At 41.5% G+C, this 20635-nt stretch overlaps 1 protein-coding gene across 2 annotated transcripts in view; it reads right to left on the bottom strand.

The window, feature by feature from the left end:
- Positions 1-2370: 2370 nt before the first annotated feature.
- LOC140740195 (CD209 antigen-like protein C) overlaps positions 2371-20635 on the bottom strand; it is a 58311-nt gene continuing 40046 nt past the window's right edge. For both annotated transcript variants that reach the window (XM_073069211.1, XM_073069212.1), the window contains 2 exons: positions 12437-12546; positions 2371-3604 (listed from right to left, as the gene is read on the bottom strand). In XM_073069211.1, coding sequence (XP_072925312.1) covers positions 3469-3604; positions 12437-12546 — 246 coding nt within the window. In that variant the 3' untranslated portion in view covers positions 2371-3468. The remainder of the gene's footprint in view (positions 3605-12436; positions 12547-20635) is intronic.

Raw genomic sequence — 20635 nt, 5'->3', positions numbered from 1 at the left:
ATGGAAATTATCATTAACAGATATAAAATATTTTATGAACAATAGCAGGTGCAATTGAGTCTATTTCATGACTGCATATTGATTAATCCTTCCAAAATGTGACGGTAACTAAACTGCCAGCGTGGTCATTAGCCAGAATGAATTTGTACTTTTTTTTTCTGTTGGAAGTATATAGTCGTGAAATTCTGAGTTATTACATGGATGCTGATGTTCCAAATTTACTCGAATAGTATGTTCAAACACGAGGAAATCTGCAGACGCTGGAAATTCAAACAACACACACAAAATGCTGGTGAAACGCAGCAGGCCAGGCAGCATCTATAGGGAGAAGCACTGTCGACGTTTCGGGCCGAGATCCTTTGTCAGGAATAGTATGTTTCTGTGACTGAGAAATTGTTTAGAATTAGGTCAAATAAGTTCACTCATTAGTTCCTTCCATCAGAGCATGTTAATACCTTATTCCGGCAACCATGAATTTCATATCTAAGCCACTGTAAGGGTTTTTTTCTCTCTATGTTACTGCGTGTGTTAATCAAAATGGCTTCTTTGTTTGTTAAAAGTAAAAATGCTTCTTTTTTATGCTAACTGGTGAGCAGGTGCTTCCTCTGGAAGCTTGATTGGGTTATGATTGCTGATAATGGTTATTGTATTCCTTTGTTAACCAATTGGGATAGATGTTATTTTCTCTTCTGGGTATGTAAGCTATTGTTGGTGGGCTTTTGGGTGAGACAGGGGACGCGATGATGTAAGCTGGGCGACGGAACGGACACCGAGAGGGGGTCCGAGGTCAGGGTTTTTGGCGAGGAGAGGAGACGAAGACAGACGTGCTGCTGATGCTTGGTTGATCACTTCGGCTGGTCCTGAACTACGAGTCGAGGAGGTCTGAGGGGATCGAATGGTGGCCAGAAGACTTCGTTAATTGAGTCCCAACGGTTGTGCACGAAGTGGTTTGAACTTTGATAAGTTTGGCGCCTTTTACTTTTTCTTTTATATTGTATCTCTATTAAGTACATAGTTCCAGTAAAATCTATAAAGTTAACTCATTTAATCGCATATGGTGTACTGTCTGTTATTGGGCGTGTTGGGGACATCACACAGCATCCACACAAGCTGATTACCCAGTTTGGCCGGGCCAAAGGCTGCTCCCCCTAGACAAAAGCAAGCTGAGCGAGCCTGAGGCTTACCAGGGGGTTACACCTCTTTATGCAGGGTTGGCTTTTCTAACCGATAACCATTGGAGTCCACGCCGATTACCTCCCTTTCTACCTTCAGTACATCTTCCCGCTTTGTTCAAAATAGAGCGCACTAATTCATCAGCAAAACATACAATAGTTGAATTCGGGAAGAAATTTCCTTAATCTTTTTAACTTAATGTCATTAGAATACCTCCAGTGTGCAATCAGCATTGGGCATTCTCAGTCTCTGCCATGGTATCATGGATGCAGCTGGTCTGTTTAGTTGGTGAAATGAAACATAATTTTGTATGGTAATTAGATGCTTAATATATTATATGTAACATATGCACAGTCTATTGCTTGACTGATCAGTGATACACTTTTTTGAAGTTAGACGAGAGTCTCTAAATGCTTACAGGACTGATTGGTTGCAAACGCGTTTGCTTTGTCCGAATTCAAAGCTTGAAGGCAAAAATCGGTTATATATCTGATTGAAGAGTCGGCAACAGAAATCCTACCCGAACTCCATGTGGCAAGATATTAACTGGTAGAAAGTGCAAATTATTTAGGGATAATTTCAATTTTTTTTCTTGGAATTTATAGTAGACCAACTGAATCGTCGGATTGTATAATGATTGATCGAACAAAATGGAGAAATATACATGTTGACATCAGAAAGGTTTTGCCCATTAATTTAAAGCACGATGAAGCACAGCATAAGTGACAGAAGGGGAGCTCAACTAGTTTAACATAATCTTTCGGAACTACTTGGCAACTTGCTTAACATATTCTCCTCCACCTATGAGAGAGATACTTTGACCTCATTTACCCCCCATATGCACAGATATGGAGTGGGAAGAAGAAATCCTCTCAGACATCCTCCAAGGGCCTGACGTGGAAGAGGAAGAATTCAAATAGAGTGGAGAATTGTAGATAATACAGACAATTGTGAGAAGTAGAAGGAATGGGGCAAGGAAATATTGAGTGAAATCTACATTTTTAAAGCCACAACGGGAATAAGAGTGGATTACATAGATCCTCGTAGTCGGCAGAACATGCCGAAAGAGTTGGTGAAGCAAAAAGGATCTTAAATTTCATTAACAGTGTTAGCACAATCCCTCCGAAGGCGACTGAGCCCTCTGAATGCAGACAAAGAAATTATCGATACCACAACACTCCTAAATTCATATCTACTTTATTCAGGATTAAGTTGTTAGTATTGAGATCCAAGTAACCAACACATTTGACTAGATATTAATCTTAGAAAGCGGCAAATCCTGAGCATTACCTTGTAGGCTAGAACTTGAAAATAATATGATGTTCAGAAACGGGGTGCTTGGCGTGGAAAAGTAGAAGATGGCTTTGTCGACGAATAGAAAGAAAATAAAACGTTGAGGCGTGTGTGGGACTGGTATTCAACGGTAGCATTGGCAACACTCGGATCAATTCCATACACCAGCCTCATAGAAGTTAGAGCTGGCAGCCCAGCTTTCTAGGATCATGATTGGATCGAATAAACCGCAGCTTATTGGCGGGTATTGGTAAGTTACAAATAAAGAACACCTCAACGACTGGAAAATAACTCAGCGGTTACAGACCCAGACATTAACCTTTAACCAGTTCTGATAAGTCTTCCAAGATTTATATGGACAGATGAAAGTGGGCACAGGGATGGGGGGTTGGGTGCTCGGTTTCGGGAAAAAAAGGGGAAGGAGACAGGATTTCCTGGCGGTAGCAGAGCATTGCATTCGGAATGGCCACAGGATTGACTTCGACGGTACAAAGCTACTGTCCCGCGTCAATGGCTTTGGGACCGCCTGGTGAAGGAAGTCTTTTGAAACTAGAGATAAAGAATTTTATCAAAGACGAATGTCTCGTTGTAAGTAAGAACTGTAATTCGATTGTTGGCAAGGTGGGATAGCCAAAACCGGCTTGGATGAGCACTAGCCAATCAGGAGGGACGATCATCGGAGGTATATATTCCACGGGACTAGATAAGCATAGGCATCATTTCAGACGAAATGGCAGAGTTTGTCAACGAAAAGATCATTTAAAATCGCTACTTGTACCCGGCTGGAAGCCAGAGAAGAGTTTATCCGTCATATACGCCGTGAAATAACTTGACGATTTAACTCTGTTCCAGCGGGGAGTACACGGGTCAAAGAGATATGGCCACGCACCCAACGCACCATTCCCAGCTCAGAGCAGCTCATCTGGTATACTGGAAAGAAAGAAGTTTATAAACGCAGTTACCGCTCACATTACCCCGAGTATACTGTAGCTTGAAGGAATGTTAGGCTGCTCGTTTTTCACAGATAGCTAAATGCATAGAATCACATATCCAATCGTGCCACGATCCGTCTCCGCTGACCACGGCACAGTCTTCATCGAATTCTTCATTACCATTGGGTTGACTGCTACCCCAGAATCTGAGTGGAAAGAGAGATGTGGAGAAAAACAATGGACAATTCGATAACTCATTAAAAACCATTGACCTGCACCGTCAGCCCGAGGTTCCACTGCCGACAGATGGTTGCACATCTAGCACCGACAACACAGACCCCACAATTATGAATCGCCACCATATTTCTAGAATCCGTTGTTTAGTCCTGAACATTCATTTATGTAGCGCTTATCATTTATATATAGTCGCAGATTCCCCCAACCCCACCCAAACTTCCAATAGACACCGCAACATTGGGGATCAGATATTAAGGTGAACACCCGACTGGTTTGACAAATTCGTATTAAGCCGTTTCAACTTCCACAGTGTTATTTAGGTCCTCCTTAGTGCAAAAGAGTTAAAAGGATGGATCGCCGACTCACAGATCAGCCATAGTGGATTGTCAGTTGGGAAATCAGCTTGAGAAGGTAATTAAACTTCCAGTAGAGGAACATTTAGTGATCAGAACTCCTTGACGTTTTAAGATGAATATAGATAAAGAGAAATGGACACCATACATGAAAGTATTAAACTGGGGTGGTGCAAATTCGGAGGGTATGAGACAGGATCTATCGGCAGTTAATTGTAAGTAGCTGATTTTGAGTAAGTCTAGGCCGATTTGTAAAGGTTGCTTGACGAGTTTAGGACTGATATGAGCCATTAAGAGGTAAGTACAAGAAGAGTCGGGAAGAAGTAAGGACGAGAAGGTCAAAGTAATGGAACCCTGGATGTGAAAGATGTGAACTTGGCTGTTTGGATTAGGCGTTGATTTGTCCACCGAAGACAGAGCGGTCATGGCAACCGCTTTTACTCAGCCTGCAGATCTAATCTTCATAATGTTCCACATGGATATGTACTAGGGTCTCTGATGATTGTGTATATATAAATATCTGGCTGGAATAAACACGTAGATGGGTGGATGGGTGGGTTATTAACTTTGCAGATGCCACGAAAATCGGTGGCATTGCTATTAGTGTGGAGGATTACCGAAGGGCACGATGGGATATAGATCGGTTGCAGATACAGAGAGGCAGGTGGAAGATTGATTTCAACTTGATAGGTGTCAGATGCGGCAGTTTGGGGCTCAAGTGAAAAGAAAAAGTTCAAAGTTTGTTACAAGTGCCTTGACAGACCTTGGCGTCCAATTTCATAGCTCTCCGGAGACGGCCCTCTGTTTGACATGGTGGGAGAGAAGCGAGGGGGTGCCTGCGTTTGTTACACTAAGCATTGAGTTCAAGAATCAGCAAATAATGCTGCAGCTTTGTAAGACTTTCGTTAGGTCTCATCTCGATTCTTGGATTAAATTCTGTTCGCCCCATTTTAGAAAGAATGTAGAGGCTTTGGAGAGGGTGCAGGCAATGTTTACTAGAATGCTCCCTGCATTGAGGTATGTGTAATAAAAGGGTGGGCAAATTTGGGGTGTTCTCTTGCAGCAACAGAGGCTAAGTGGAGACGTGATTGTCGAATATAAAGTTTCAAAAGGCACAGATGGCCAGTAAGGTTATTTTTGCAGCATCAAAATGTGCAATTGTGGGGAGTATGCATTTTATGTGAGAGGAGAAAACACGGTGGAGTATTTCACAGAGAGTGGTAGGTTCTTGGTATGCTCTGCCCAGGCTGATAATGGGGGTGATGTGATAGGCGTGTAAATTTATACAGAATTAGGGTTTTGGACTATGTGCATACCAAAGAAGGTATTAGTGAAATTAGGCATCATTATCTTAGTACAACATCGTGGGCTGAAAGGCCTATTCCTGTGCTCTAGTGTTTTATATTTTTTTTATCTCCTTGCTACGTCCCACTCGGAAATTCAGCAGGGAGCTGAATGTTTCGACAAGGGAACACCCAGAAGTAAACTACATTCATAATCATTTGGATTCCTGTAGGGAGGTTGTGCTGTAACTGTACAGGGTACTGATGCAGCTGCATCTGGGGTACTGTGTGCAGTTCTGGTCTCCGTACTTGAAAAGGATAAACTGTCTTTTGAGGCGGTGCAGACGAAGTTCATCATTTGATTCAAGAGATTAGGGGGTTAGACCATGCAGAGTGAATGAGCCGCCTGGGACTGTACTCGCTGGCATCCGGAAGGGTGAGAGGAGATCGTACAGAAACATATAAAATTATGAAAGGGATTGATAAGATAGAGGCAGGGAAGTTGTTTCCACTAATGTCTGAGACTAGAACTCGGCGACATAGCCTCAAGATTCGGGGGATAAATTTAGGACGGAGATAAGGAGGAACTGGTTTTCCCGAAGGGTGGACAACCCGTGGAGTTCTCTGCCCTATGAAGCAGTGGAGCAACCTCAGTAAATATATTTATGACACGGTTGGATAGGTTTTTGCATAGTAGGGCAATTAAGGGTTATGGAGAAAAAGCAGGTAGGTGGTGATGGATCCATGGTCAGATCTGCCATATTCTTATTGAATAGTTGAGGGGGGTCGATGGGCCAGATGACCTCTCCTGCTTCAATTTCGTATGTTCTTTTGCAGACCCAAGGAGGATTGACCTGACTCCTACACCACCACAATAGTAGGAAGCAATGGTAAGTAGCCCAGTGGCCTCAAACAGCCTGAACACCACTTAGAAAGGAGACCAAAACCCAGCAGCTGTGAACAAAACAGTTATGTCTCCATTCATCGTGCAAATCTTTAATTTCCTGCTGATGGTTTGTTTTTCAGAATTCTGAAAGTGAAGTTCTACAGAGGAGCATTCAAAATTCGGCTTTTTAAAATCAGAGTTTCTTCGAATTCCTCAACATATATGAGGGTTCATCTCCTGTGCAATTCCTGGATTACCTAGACGTCCATTACTGAATATAAATGTTTCTCACTTATTCCTGCCTCTCTAACCCGTAACCTCATATTTATCACCTATCATTTCATCTCTCACTTTCAGTATGCTCTCTGTTCCCGTTTGCATTTCGACCTCCTAGTCTTTTGAGTATTTCTGTTTATATTTATAATATCCCACGATTTTTGCACTTGACTTTCTTTGTGTTCTTGTTTGCCCTTTTAACCTTTTTGTTTTGCCCGGCAACAGCTTTGAGTCCACGAAAGCACTTGTTCCCCTTTTTCCTGTTTAAAAGTTTGGATTGCCTTTGATCTTCTAATTGCAATAGCAAATGATATGGGCGAGTTACTCTGGTTCAGCATGGCTCAGATAAGACACCTCAGGCGCTTAATGGCGTATCTTATGAACAGCGTCTGATGGCTCTGGGTCTGATATCACTAGAATTCAGAGGAATGAGGGGGTGATCTCATTGAAAACTATTGAGTGGTGAAAGGCTTTCATAGAGTCAATGTGGAGATGATGTTTCCTATGGTGGGAGAGTCTACCACCAGAGGACACAGGCCTCAGAATAGAGGGTCGTCCATTTAAAACGGAGATGAGGAGAACCTCCTTTAGCCAGAGAACGCTGGGTCTGTGGAATCCTTTGCCAGATGCAGTATAGAGGTTAAGTTATTACGTATTTTTAATGCAGAGGCTGATAGATACTTGATTGGTCAGGGTATGAAGGGAAACGGGTAGAAGGCAGGAGATTGAATTGCGGCTGAGATGAAAATTGGATCAGCTACGACGCTATAGCGGAACTGGCTCCATGGACCAAATGGTCTAAATCTGCTCCTATATCTCACTGTCTTTTGGTCTTATTGAAAAATCCATGAGGCGGAAATTTATGCTAAGAACCCTGCTTTGAATTTAACTGCAGTACAATCCAAACTTTGGTAGCTGAAGGGCATCACTGTATAATACTCTGCTTACATATAAACCCGTATATCCACAAAGGGACTACGGTATTAGGTACACTTATACAGCTGGTTGTTTATACAAATATATCCAATTTGCTATCATATGGTAGGACTTCAATGCATAAAATCATGCATACATGACCAAGATATTCTGTTGTTATTCAGACCAAACATCAGAAAGAGGAAAAAAAATCTGATCTAAGTGACAATGAACATGGAATGGTTGTTCGTGCCAGACAGGATTGTTTGAAAATCTCAAAACTGTCGCACAACAGTCTCTGCAGTTTACAGAGTATTGTTCTAGAAACAAACAAAAAGACTTCAGAAATATGAGGCTATCAAGCAGGAACATAGAAGCATAAATTGGGAACAGATGTTCTCAAGGAATTTACGGCATAAATGTGGCAAGCGTTCAAGGGATATTTGCGTGGAGTTCTGCATATGTACATTCCAATAATACAGGGAAAGGATGGTAGGGTACAGGAACTGTGATGTACAAAGTCTGTTGCAAATCTAGTCAGGAAGAAAAGAAAAGCTTACGAAAGGTTCAAAAAACTATTTAATGATAGAGATATAGAAGTTTATAAGACTTGCAGAAAGGAGCTTAAGAATGAATTTAGGAGAGCCAGAAGGGGCCATGAGAAGTCCTTGGTGGACAGAATTGAGAAAAACTCCAAGGCATTCTACAAGTATGTGAAGAGCAAGACGAGAAGATGTGAGAATATAGGACCAATCACGCGTGATAGTGGAGAAGTGTGCATGGAACCGAAGGAAATAGTAGAGGTACTTAATTAATACTTTGCTTCAGTATTCACTACGGAGAAGGATCTTGACGACTGTAGGGATGATGTTCAGCGTACTGCAAAGCTTGAGCATAGAGATTTTGAGAAAGAGGATGTGCTGGAGGATTTGAAAAGCATAAAGTTGGATAAGTCACCGAAAGGGGACGGGATGTACCCCAGAATACTGTGGGAGGTAAGGGAAAAGATTGCTGAGCGTCTGGCGATGATCTTTGCATCATGAATGGAAGTAGAGATAACCCAGGAAATTATAGACCAGTGGCTCTTATTTCAGTAGTTGGTAAGATGATGGAAAAATCCTGAGAGGTAGGACTTATGAACATTTGGAGAGGCATAATATGATTAGGAATATTCAGCTGGCTTTTTAAAAGGCAAATAGTGCCTTACGAGGTTGATTGAATTTTTTGAGGATGTGACTAAACACATTGATGAAGGTACAACAGTAGATGTAGTATATATGGATTTCAGCAAGGCATTTGATAAGTACCCTATGCAAGGCTTATCGAGAAAGTATGGAGGCATGAGATCCAAGGGGGCATTGCTTTGTGGATCCAGAGTTGCCTTGCCCGCAGAAGGCAAAGTGTGATTGTGGATGGGTCATATTCTGCATGGAAGTCGGTGACCAGTTGTGTGCCTCAGGGATCTGTTCCACACACTGCTACTCCTTGAGATTTTTATAAATGTCCTGGATTAAGAAGTGGAGAGAAGAGTTAGCAAATTTGATGATGACACAAAGATAAGGGGTGTTGTGGATAGTGTAGAGGGCTGTCAGAGATTACAGCAGGGCATCGATAGATGCAAAAATGGGCTGAGAAGTGGCAGATAGATTTTAACCCAGGTAAGGGTGAGGCGGTTCAGTTTGGTAGGTCAATTTTTTGGTCGTATTAATGGTAAGACCCCTGGCAGTACAGAGGATCAGAGGGATCTTGGGGTCCGAGTCCATAGGACACTCAAAACTGCTGCACCGTTTAACTCTGTGGCAAAGAAGGCATACGGTGCATTGACCTTCATCAATTGTGGGATTGAGTTTAGGAGCCGAGAGGTCATCTTGCAGCTATATAGGACCCTGGTCAAACCCCACTTGGGGTTCTGGTCGCCACACTACAGGAATGATGAAAAACCATAGAAAGGGTGCAGAGAAGATTTACACGAATGTTGCCTGGATTAGGGAATTTGTTTTATGAGAATAGGTTGAGTAAACTCGGCCTTTTCTCCTTGGAGCTAGGGAGGATGAGTGCTGACCTGACAGATATGTATAAGATAATGAAACGCATTGACCGTGTGAATAGCCAGATGCTATTCCCAGGGCTGAATGACAAACACGACAGGGCACGATTTTAAGATGCTTGACGGTAGGTCCACAGGAGAAGTCAGGGGTAGGTTTTTTTGCATACAGTGTGGTGAGTGAGTGGAATGGGCTGCCAGTGACGTTAGTGGAGTCGGATACGATAGGGTCGTTTAAGAGACTCCTGGGTTGGTACATGGAGCTTAGGAAAATAGAGGGCGATAGGTAACCCTAGGTAAGTACTAAGGTAAGCACATGTTCAGCAGAGCTTTGTGGTCCGAAGGACTATATCCCGTTGCAGGCTTTCTATGTTTCTAAAAATACGCATTCAGAGAGCGGCAGTTCTGTGGGAGAAAATGCCTTGTTAATGACAGAGATCAGAAGAAAAAGGATAGACAAGTTCAAGCTGAAAAGAAAGCGACAACACTCAAATAGCCATGTGTTACAATCATGGTGTGCACAAGAGAATGTGTGAGTGCTCGACATAAAAGCAAAAGCGAGGGCATACAAGACGGCCAGAGCTATTGGGAAGATAAAGCATTGGAAAGCTTGTAAAAAAACTTGCAGAAGGAACCTAAGAAGTTCATTAGGAAGGAAAGATGAATTATGAAAGGAAGCTGGGACTGATATCAAGGGAGATACTGAAAGCTTTTTTAAGTATATAAAGGGTAAAATAGAGTCGAGGGCACATATAGGACTAATACAAAATAACGCTGGAGATATTGTAATAAGACATGCAGAGATGGCAGAATCACATTGGAAGAACGATTGTTGTACATTGGACATTCAAGAGTGTCAGGGAAGTTACGTTTGTGCAGTTTTTTGTCTGAGGGTGGATAAATCTCCTGAACCTGATGCAATGCACCCTCGGGTTCTGAAGGAAGCAGCTGAAGAGATTGCGGAGGCATTAACGATCATCTTTCAAGAATTGTAGATTCTGGCATTGTACCCGATGACTGAAAAATTGCAAATGTTACACCGCTACTTAAGAAGGGTAGCAGGCAGCAGCAAGGAAATGGTAGACCTGTTAGCCTGACATCAGTGGTTGGGAAGTTGTTGGAATTGATTTTTAGGGATGGCATTACAGAGTATTTTGATGTACGTGACAAGATTGGCCAAAGCCAGTATAGTTTCCTGAAAAGAAAATCCTGCCTGACAAACCGACTGCAATGCTTTGAGGAAATTACAAACAGGTAGACAAAGGAAATGCAGTAGACATGGTGTAACTGGATTTTTAGAAGGCCTTTGACAAGATGCCGCACATGAGGCTGCTTAGTAAGATAAGAGCCCATGGAATTACAGGGAAGTTACCAACATGGGTGAAGCATTGGCTGGTCGGCAGAAAACAGAGAGTGGGAATAAAGGGACCCGATTTTTGTGGCTGTCAGTTTCCAGTGGGCTTCCACAAGGGTCGATGTTTGGACAACTGCTTTTTCCGATGTGTGGCAATGATTTGGACTACATTATTAATGAATTCGTGGCTACATTTGCCGCTGATAAAAAGGTAAGTGGAGGAGTGGGCTGTGGTGAGAACACTGACAGCCCACAGAGAGACTTAGAGAATTTAGAGGAAGGGGCCAAAAAGTGGCAAATTAAATACAATGTTGGAAAGTGTATGGTCATGCACTTTGGTGGAAGAAATAAACGGACAGACCATTACTTAGATGGAGAGAGAATTCAAAATGCAGAGATGCGAAGGGAATTCAGAGTCCTTGTGCAAAATATCCTAAATGTTAACCTTTAGGTTAAATCAGTGGTGAAGAAAACGAATGCAATGTTGGAATTCATTTCTAGAGGTATAGAATATAAGAGCAGGGATGATGAGCTGAGGCTCTATAGGGCAGTGATCCCTGACCTCCGGGCCGCGAAGCATGTAGGAGTAACGCGGTAGCTGGAGCACATCTTTAAGAAAGAAAGCCGAAACTATCAAGCTAATTATTTAGGTACTGCCCGGCACGTAAATGTCGGCCCAGATCAGAGGCGATTGCTCGATTAGCTTGATTATTTCGGCATTTTTTCTTTAAGATGTGCTGGATGCGTTCCGCCTACCGCACCCTGGTATGGGTCTGCAGCCCAGAGGTTGTGGACCACTGCTATAGGGCACTCGTGAGACCACACTTAGAGTATTGTGTGCAGTTTTGGGCTCCTTATTTCAGAATGGATATACAGACATTGGAGAGCGTTCAGAGAAGATTCACAAGAATAATTCCAGGAATGAAAAGTTTACCGTTTGAGGAGAGTCTGGCAGCTGTTGGGCTGCATTCCCTGGTATTCAGGGGAATGAGAGGGGATCTCATAGAAACACTCTGAATGTTAAAAGACCTGAACAGATTGGATATGGCAAAGTTATTTTCCATTGTAGAGGCATCTAGGACAATAGGGCACCAGTTCAGGATTGAGGGATGTCCATTTAGAACTGAGTTGCGGCGAAATTACTTCAGTCAGATGGTGGTAAATCTTTGGAATGTGTTGCCACGATCGGCTGTGGAGACCAAGTCATTGGGTGTATTTAAGACAGGCATCAATAGTTTCTTGGTTATTCAGTGCATCAAAGGGTATAGGATGAAGGTAGGGGAGTTGCAATGACTGGATGAATTGGATCAGCCCATGATTGAATGGCGGAGGGACGAATGCCCTACTTAAGCACTATCTTATGCCCTATCGTATGGTCTAACGTATCTAACATTGATGTGTAGATAGACTATCGCAGTAGAAGACCACAAATATACACTCAGTGGCCACTTTATCTGGTGCGGCTGCGGCCTAATAAACTGACCACTGAGTCTATGTCAGCAAGAGAGGGAAAGGATATAAAACAAATGTGTCCGAGAAAGGAAAAGGGGAACGGATATAAAACTGCGAGCTGGGGCAGAGTTCAACATTATTAACACTACACAAAATTCTGTAATAAAGGGGGATAATAGCATACTTCAGTAGACTGCGGGTAAAGGTTTTTCACCCTGTGAGGTAAAAATGTACTCACTTGACATTGGATGAATAATCAGTGCCATCTACCCAGTGCCAAATCCCTTCTTGGACGATGTCATGGAGTCCAATCCAATAGTTATGATTCACATTCTGTCGAATACGTTCCTGCAAATACAAAGCAATATATTCACATGACTAGATTTGTTGGTGCTCCTGGTACGACTAATTCAATTGCTCAGAGTCATCAATCCAATCGGGATTCACACACAAAAGTTTGTCTGTTGGACAAATGCCTTGTTAAAGCACAGGATCTTGTGTTCCATTAATGTAAAAAGAACTGCAATCGATAGAAATGGTTCCTAGGCTCTGGCATCTTCCTACCAATCAGACACCGGTCCGTGTCTGAACCAGTTCGCTCCTGATTTTTTCATTTCTGTTTAGGAAGAACACTCATGTGATCTTAGTCCATTACAGCATGCGGGCAATAATAAATTGATACAGGGATAGACAAGCATTTTTCATATTTACCCAAGACTGCTTTCATCCTCAAATTGGCCCTGGTGAGAGGCAGTATGAGTTCAAGCCAATAACTTTCTTGTTTTGTCTGTCCTTCAGCCCTTGTCCAACCTGCACATTATTCCACTGAGAGATCAGATTAAAACTTTCTTTTCTGTAGTAGGTAATCAAACACAAACGGTTCAGGGGGATGTAAGATATCAGCTGGGTGGGGCTGATAACTTACATCAACTTCATGATATATGATGAGGCACATAAGTGAATGCCTATCCCGAAATTCAGCTCTTACCTAAGTCCCATGAGAGCATTCCGATGCGAAAGTTAAGAGCAACTAATGATCATTTGCTCAGGAAGAATACACTCTGTGTGGTTCTACAAATTTCTGCCGCAGCTAGCTGATCCAAGTTTTGAGACATTGTTGTGAACATTGAGATCATTGCCTTCAAGTGTGTGCAAGACTTTCGGATTATGCCCGATGATAAATCATTATTCTTGAATTAAATTTGACAGATTCATTCCTGTATTGATCATGATTAATAGGATTATCACTGAGTAGGGATAGATGATTGGGGAGTTACGACATTCGTTACTACGTTCAGGCCTATTTTGTCCCTCTCTGCAGATAGAATTTGGAGGTATCCTCTCCTGAGCCCTGCCTACCAGGCTGAATGGCCGACTGGGAATACTTGCAGCATCAGACTACTGATGAAGAGTGGGACTGGGGTGGTACGGGTAGGCGGGTATCATAAGGGATGGAAAGTAGACACTGCGATATAGCAGACAGAGAGATTTTCTTCATTTTTCTGGGACATGGAAGACGTGATTAAGGGGAAATTAATACTATAGGTATGGGCCTTGGCGAGGAATTTCGCTGAGCTCCAGCTTTGGCTTGCCAACTCCCCCAAAACAGATGAACAATGCCCAATGTATGTCTCGAAGCAAACTTCAGCCTGGCTTTTGCAATCTTCATTCTCGTGGGTTTAAAACGAAAATCTGATGATGCATATTTGCCAAAGAGGATCCAGATTGCAGAGAGTCTGTTTCCTCTGCAACATTCAAGCAATATTCCCCTCATTCACTGTAATATCCGAAAGAATATCATGTGTTAGGGGCTGCTTTGCCTGTGCAGATTAAAGTTACTATCACGTCTGTTCTCATTTCCAAGTCACGAAATCAATCGAAGATTCTGCTGTTCAGCTCTGTTTCATCTCACGGTTCTCTGCTCACTGTAGTGTTTCGGATGTCATTCACACACCCACAGATTTACTTACAGGAAACGGTATCTGCTTTTCCTTTGGCCTACAGGAGCAAGACTTAGGGTGGGTAGTGTAAGAGGGAAGTGGGTCATGTGCTGAGATTTTCTTGCGGACATTCGCAGTAAATGTAAGAAACACTATCAAATCAAAGAAAGACTGCCCACAACTGACCGGATGAATAATCAATATGCAAAAGACAACAAGATGTGCAAATATAAAAACAGAAAAAAAATATTATTATTGTTATTATATTTTTCTCAGCTCCCGTTTGTAAAACGTGGGGTACGGTCGTAGCCAAGCACGCCCATGTGGCAATTGCTAGGATCTCTTGGACTATCCTAGTGTTGTTTAGTTTCGTGGCTTTCTGAAGATTTACATAGATCTTACAATGTAGTTCTAATTATTTAGTCCTATTGTGCAGTGAGCTTGGGATGATACCAGTTGTGTATATTTCTATTGGGACAATGTATACCGTGTTTATGTTCCAAAGTCCTTCTTTTATTTCTGCATATTTCTGGTGCTTTCAGTTATTGATTTCTGTATGCAATGTGCACTTGCAATGGCTATTTCTATTAGAGAAGTTGTTCTTGCTTGTTTATCCTGTGTTATTCTATCCAGACGGATATTGTGGATTGTCTCATTTATAATAACGGATCAGTCATAATATACAAACGCTTGTAATTTGTGGTATTCTGTACTCTAAAACTGGATCTGGGGTGTATCTATAGTAAGGTGTGATTACTTTTATGAGTTTGTATTTTGAAGCAAGGTTTTGATAAATGATGTTTACTACTTGATTGTGCCTGTGTAATCAAATTGTGTTAAACCACTACGGGATCCTGTAATGTGCTGGGTTGTTTCTGATATTTCTTGACAATTGCTACAGCTACCATCTTGAATTTATTGGTCTTTGATTAAATGTGTGTGTGTGTGTGTGTGTGTGTGTGTGTGTGTGTGTGTGTGTGTGTGTGTGTGTGTGTGTGTGTGTGTGTGTGTGTGTGTGTGTGTGTGTGTGTGTGTGTGTGTGTGTGTGTGTGTGTGTGTGTGTGTGTGTGTGTGTGTGTGTGTGAACCACCAGGCTCTGTAGTGCCACAAGAAACCATTTGCTTTGGGTAGAAGTATCCAACTGTAAGCCAAGAATTGGACACTTCCTTGTCGATTCAGGTTGTGATGACATATCGGGGACTTTTCTACCTTCATTGTTTCATCAGAATTCAGGTATTATATCTGATGAGAAAGATTTGTCTCTGTCTAGGAACGAGTTTCGAGCAGAGCAGAGCCAAGACTCTGAGATGGTCATCTAGTTTTGAATAAAACTGCAAACAACATTTTGAAACTATTTTTCTGGCCTAGTCTGAGGAAAGATGTTGTGACCTTTTGTTGAACTTGTCACGCTTGTCAGATTGTGGGTAAACCTAATCAAGTCACACCAGTAGCCCCACTGCAGTCTCCACTGGCATTTGGTGAATCCTTTTCTAAAGTTATTGCGGATTGTGTTGGCCCATTGACAAAGATAACGATGGCCATCAGTATTTGCTAACCATTATGTGTACCACATCTAGATTCCCCGAAGCAATACCTTTCGGAAATATCAAGGCTAAAACTCTGGCAAAGGATCTTATAAAGTTTGTCAATTTTTTTGTTTGCCTAAGGAAATACAGTCTGATCAAGGAAGTAATTGTACATCTGGATTATTTTAGCAGGTAGTTTATGAACTGGGAGCCAAACAAGTTACGTCATCTGCCTATTATCCAGAATCACAAGGAGCTTTAGAAAGATTGCATTCTACCCTCAAAACAATGATTAGGACATACTGTGTTGAAAATGAGAAGGATTGTGATGAAGGAGTTCATTTGTTTTTATACGCAGCACAAGATACGGTACAGGAATCCCCGGGCTTTATTCCATTCGAACTTGTATTTGGTCATAGGGTTTGAGGACCGTTGACTCTGTTAAAGGACAGTAGGTTATTGAGGTTATCAGTTTGTTGGATTATGTTTTGAAATTAAAGGATAGATTACACAAAACCTGTAGCCTAGCCAGACAAAAATTAAAGGTTTCTCAAGACAAAATGAAGCTTTGGTTTGATAAGAAGGCTCGCAAAAAGAATTTCCAAGTGGGAGATAAGGTATTGGTGTTATTTCCAATGTTGACAAACCGACTCCAGGCAATTTTCAACAGACCGTATGAAATAATCTCTCAAATTAATGATGTAAGTTGTCAAAACATCTGATTGACGAGAGTCAAAACAGGTGGTAGATATATATATATATATTGAAGCCATATTTTGGTGAGCAGGCACCATCCGTGAGTTTTGTTGTCAAAACAAATGAGTCTGGCAACCCTGGGAATGAGTTAATTGATTCAACTGAGGTTTTTTTTTCTAAATCAGACATAGTCCCGGTAAGACTAGAAAATGACTATGCGAGAAAACATTGATAACAAGTTGGCTCATTTTCAGCCACAGCAATGACAACAAATGAAGGAATTAATTTCGAAGTTTAAAGGCTTATTTCCTGATATTCAAAGGAGAACCAGAATCGCATCACATGATGTCGATGCTAAGTCCATCAAACAACACACATTTCGCATAAAAGTAGAAAAATGTAAGCTGGCTGAACAGGAAGTTGACTATATGTTAGAAAATGGCATTATTAGGTCTCCAACATCAGATTGTGGCTCATCTTGTGTTATGGTACCTAAAGATGGTAGCATTAGGATTTGCACTGACTATAGAAAGGTGAATGCTGTAACGAAAACAGACGTTTATCCCATCCCTAGGGTGGATGATTGCATAGATAAGGTTGAAAAGGCTAAATTTCTTACAAAGATCGATCTATTGAAAAGGTATTGGTGCGTTACTTTGACGAATAGAGGTAGAGAAATTTCTGCGTTTGTGACACCTTCAGGGTTGTATGAATGCAATGTGTTGCCATTTGGGATGGAAAATGCTCAAGAAACGTTCTAGAGAATGATGAATGCTGTAATTCGAGGGTGATAACACACAGATGCCTATAACTGATGATTTAGTCACAGGAAATGACAGGTGGGAAGGCCATATATCTGCAGTAGAAAAGCTGTTTGACAGGCTTTCAAAGGCCAACCTTACAGTTAACTTAGATAAGAGTGAATTTGGCCATGCCACTGTGACATTTCTTGGTTATGTGGTAGGTAAACGTTAGTTAGGTCCTATTCAGGCAAAAGTTCAGGCAATTTCTGAAGCTCCCATTCCAACTGGTAAAAAAAGCTCTTAGGAGGTTTTTGGGAATGGTTGGATATTATGGTAAGTTCTGTAAGAAATTTGCTGATATTGCTCTTCCTTTGACTCACCTCCTGAAGAAGGGTGAAAAGTTTATTTGAGGCATTTGATCAATTGAAAGCCATTTTATGTCACCAACCTGTGCTCAGGGCACCTGACTTTCCAAAGCCATTTTCTATAGCTGTGGATGCCAGTGATGAAGCTGAAGTAGCAGTATTATTACAAAAGGATGATGATGATGTTAAACATCCTGTGGCTTACTTTTCATGAAATCCAATGAGTACCAAATAAATTATTCCACCACAGAAAAAGAGTTGTTGCCACTTATTCTAGCATTGCAGCATTTTGGCGAGTATGTTTGCCCAACTCAGAAACCAGTTGTGGTTTATGCAGATAATAATCCGTTGGTGTTTTTAAGTAAGGTAAAGGACAAAAACCGAAGATTGTCAAACTGGAGTCTGGTTTTGAAAGAATATGATTTAATGATAACTCGCATTAAAGGCAAGGACAATATAATTGCCGATTGTCTTTCTAGATGTTAAGCTTGCAATTTATTTTTAATGGTGGAGTAGAATCTGGCATTTGTATATGCTTCTGCAATATGTTAAATGATAACCATATATGTATTGTTTCACATACTGTAGTTTTCAGTTAAAATTTTGCTCTTATAGATCAAAAGTTTCCTTTTCGAGGGTAACTGTTACGAACTCGCAGATATCGTTTACTGTGGATTGTCACTTTAAGAGCGCCTAAGTAAGGAGGGACTATGACATCAGTCACACGTTTCCGCTGTCTCTACAGATTAAAATACAGAGACACACACATGGAGAGGGAGAGGGGGAGAGAGGGCAGAGGGAGAGGGAGAGAGGGACAGAGGGAGAGGGAGAGAGGGGGAGAGGGAGAGAGGCAGAGAGGGAGAGACAGCTACTCTTGCAGTCTTCGCAAGACTTGGAACTACAAACCGCCGGGGCAAGTTTGCTCCAGTATGGGTGTCTGTCACTTCGTATAATCCATAGAAGTGGATTTTGGGATATCCTGTGGGACCACCGATGTGTTAACACTTGCCTGGGTATGTTGTGTGGTAATCACTAGAAGACGGTATCTCTGTGACAGGTCACTTTCGGTGATAATTTGTATGTGGATTTGGAACGACACATCAGAAAAGACCTATGGCGACCGTTATCTCATTTTACCAGCGTGGAACCCGTGGAAAACTTCGTACTTAACCTTTCTCTACGTTTCACGTTGGATTACAAATACAGTGGCTTGCAAAAGTTTGGGCACCTCTGGTCAAAATTTGTGTTACTGTGAATGTATAAGTGAGTAGAAGGTGAACTGATCTCCAAAAGAGGTCAAGTTAAAGATGAAACATTCTTTTCAACATTTTAGCAAGATTAGTGTATTATATTTATTTTGTACAATTTTAGAGGGAAAAAAAGGAAAGAAGCACCATGCAGAAGTTTTGGCAACCCAAGAGATTTGAGCTCTCAGGTAACTTTTCCAAGGTCTCAGAACTTACTTAGCTTGTTAGGGCTATGGCTTATTGACCTTCATCTTTAGGAAAGGCAAGGTAATGCACATTTCAAAGCTTTATAGATACACTGACTCTTCAAGCCTTGTCCCAACAATAAGCAGCAATGAGCTCCTCTAATCAGCTACCTAGTACTCTGAAAATTAAAATAAATGATACCCACAAAGCAGGAGAAGGCTATAAGAAGATAGCAAAGCGTTTTCAGGTAGCCGTTTCGTCAGTTCGTAATGTAATTAAGAAATGACAGTTAACAGGGACGGTGGCGGTCAAGTTGAGGTCTGGAAGACCCAGAAAACCGTTCGAGAGAACTGCTCGTAGGATTGCTAGAAAAGCAAATCAAAACCCCCGTTTCACTGCAAAAGACCTTCAGGAAGATTTAGCAGACTCTGGACTGGTGGTGTACTGCTCTACTGTGCAACAACAACTGCACAAGCATAACCTTCATGGAAGAGTCATCAGAAGAAAACGTTTCCTGCGTCCAAACCACAAAATTCAGTGACATATGTTCATATGTTTGCAAAGAAACATCTAAACAGGCCTGATGAATTTTGGAAGCAAGTCCTATGGACTGCTGAAGTCAAAATAGAACTTTTTGGCCGCAATAAGCAAAGATATGTTTGGAGAAAAAGGGTACAGAATTTCATGAAAAGAACACCTCTCCAACTGTTAAGCACGGGGGTGGATTGTTCATGCCTTGGCTCTGTGTTGCAGCCAGTGGCAAGGGGGAACATTTCACTGGTAGAGGGAAGAATGAATTCAATTAAATACCAGCAAATTCTGCAAGCAAACATCACACCGTCTGTGAAAAAGCTGAAGATGAAAAGAACATTGTGACTCTCTTGGCGGCGCTAGGTGGAGTAGATCACATTTTGGCTCTGCTCTGGTCATTTTTCAATTTCCTTATCACTATTTTATTATATATATCAAAGTGTCTTTAACACCTTCATATGCTTGAATTCTAAATTTTAATCGACGGAAATACCTTCCAGAGTAAGAAAGGCATTAACTGAAGGCAAGGAAACCAGTAATGGAAACGGGAAGAAAGAACGTGTTTTCGAATAATCTTAACAGTCTCAACTCACTTTGCAGGCTATCTCGAATTTACTGGTTGAAAAACTCGACAAGAGATACGCTGCTTTGGAAGTAATGTTAAAGGGGAGTGAAGGTAAGCTGATAGCACTTGTTTATAAACAGCAACGTCAAATTTCAGAGCTTACTGAAGCGGGAAAACAGAGAGATTCCAGACTGAATTCTTTGGAAAAGAAATTAAAAGAAAAGAAAAGAAATTAAATTCGACTACTCGTTCATTGAAGCAGTATAAAGCCAAGATTATTGATTTGGAGAGTCGTAGTCACAGACGGAATTTGCAAATAATAGGACTCAGTGAAGACGTTGAGAGCAGGGACCTTACTGAATTCTTTTCTCAATTCTTAATCGAAATCCTTGGCTTGGAGGCCTTCTCTTCTCCTTTGGTACTTGACTGTATGCTTCAGGCATTAAGCCCAAAACCGCCGAAAGAGTTAAAACCGAGGCCTGTGATTCTTCGATTTCACTATGTGATTACAAAGGAGCACTTAATTTGAATTGCTCATCGGAACGGTTATTAGTAAACATCAAAATCTTAAGTTTTGTCTGCTTGAAAATTATTGTCCTGAGGTAATGCAAGAAAGATTGTGTTTTAAGTCTGTGATG

Source organism: Hemitrygon akajei, chromosome 16 (assembly GCF_048418815.1).
Source record: "Hemitrygon akajei chromosome 16, sHemAka1.3, whole genome shotgun sequence".
NCBI classification, from domain to species: Eukaryota; Metazoa; Chordata; class Chondrichthyes; order Myliobatiformes; family Dasyatidae; genus Hemitrygon; species Hemitrygon akajei.
The sequence above is the reverse complement of the archived record's forward strand: the minus strand, read 5'-3'. Positions and strand labels throughout refer to the sequence as shown.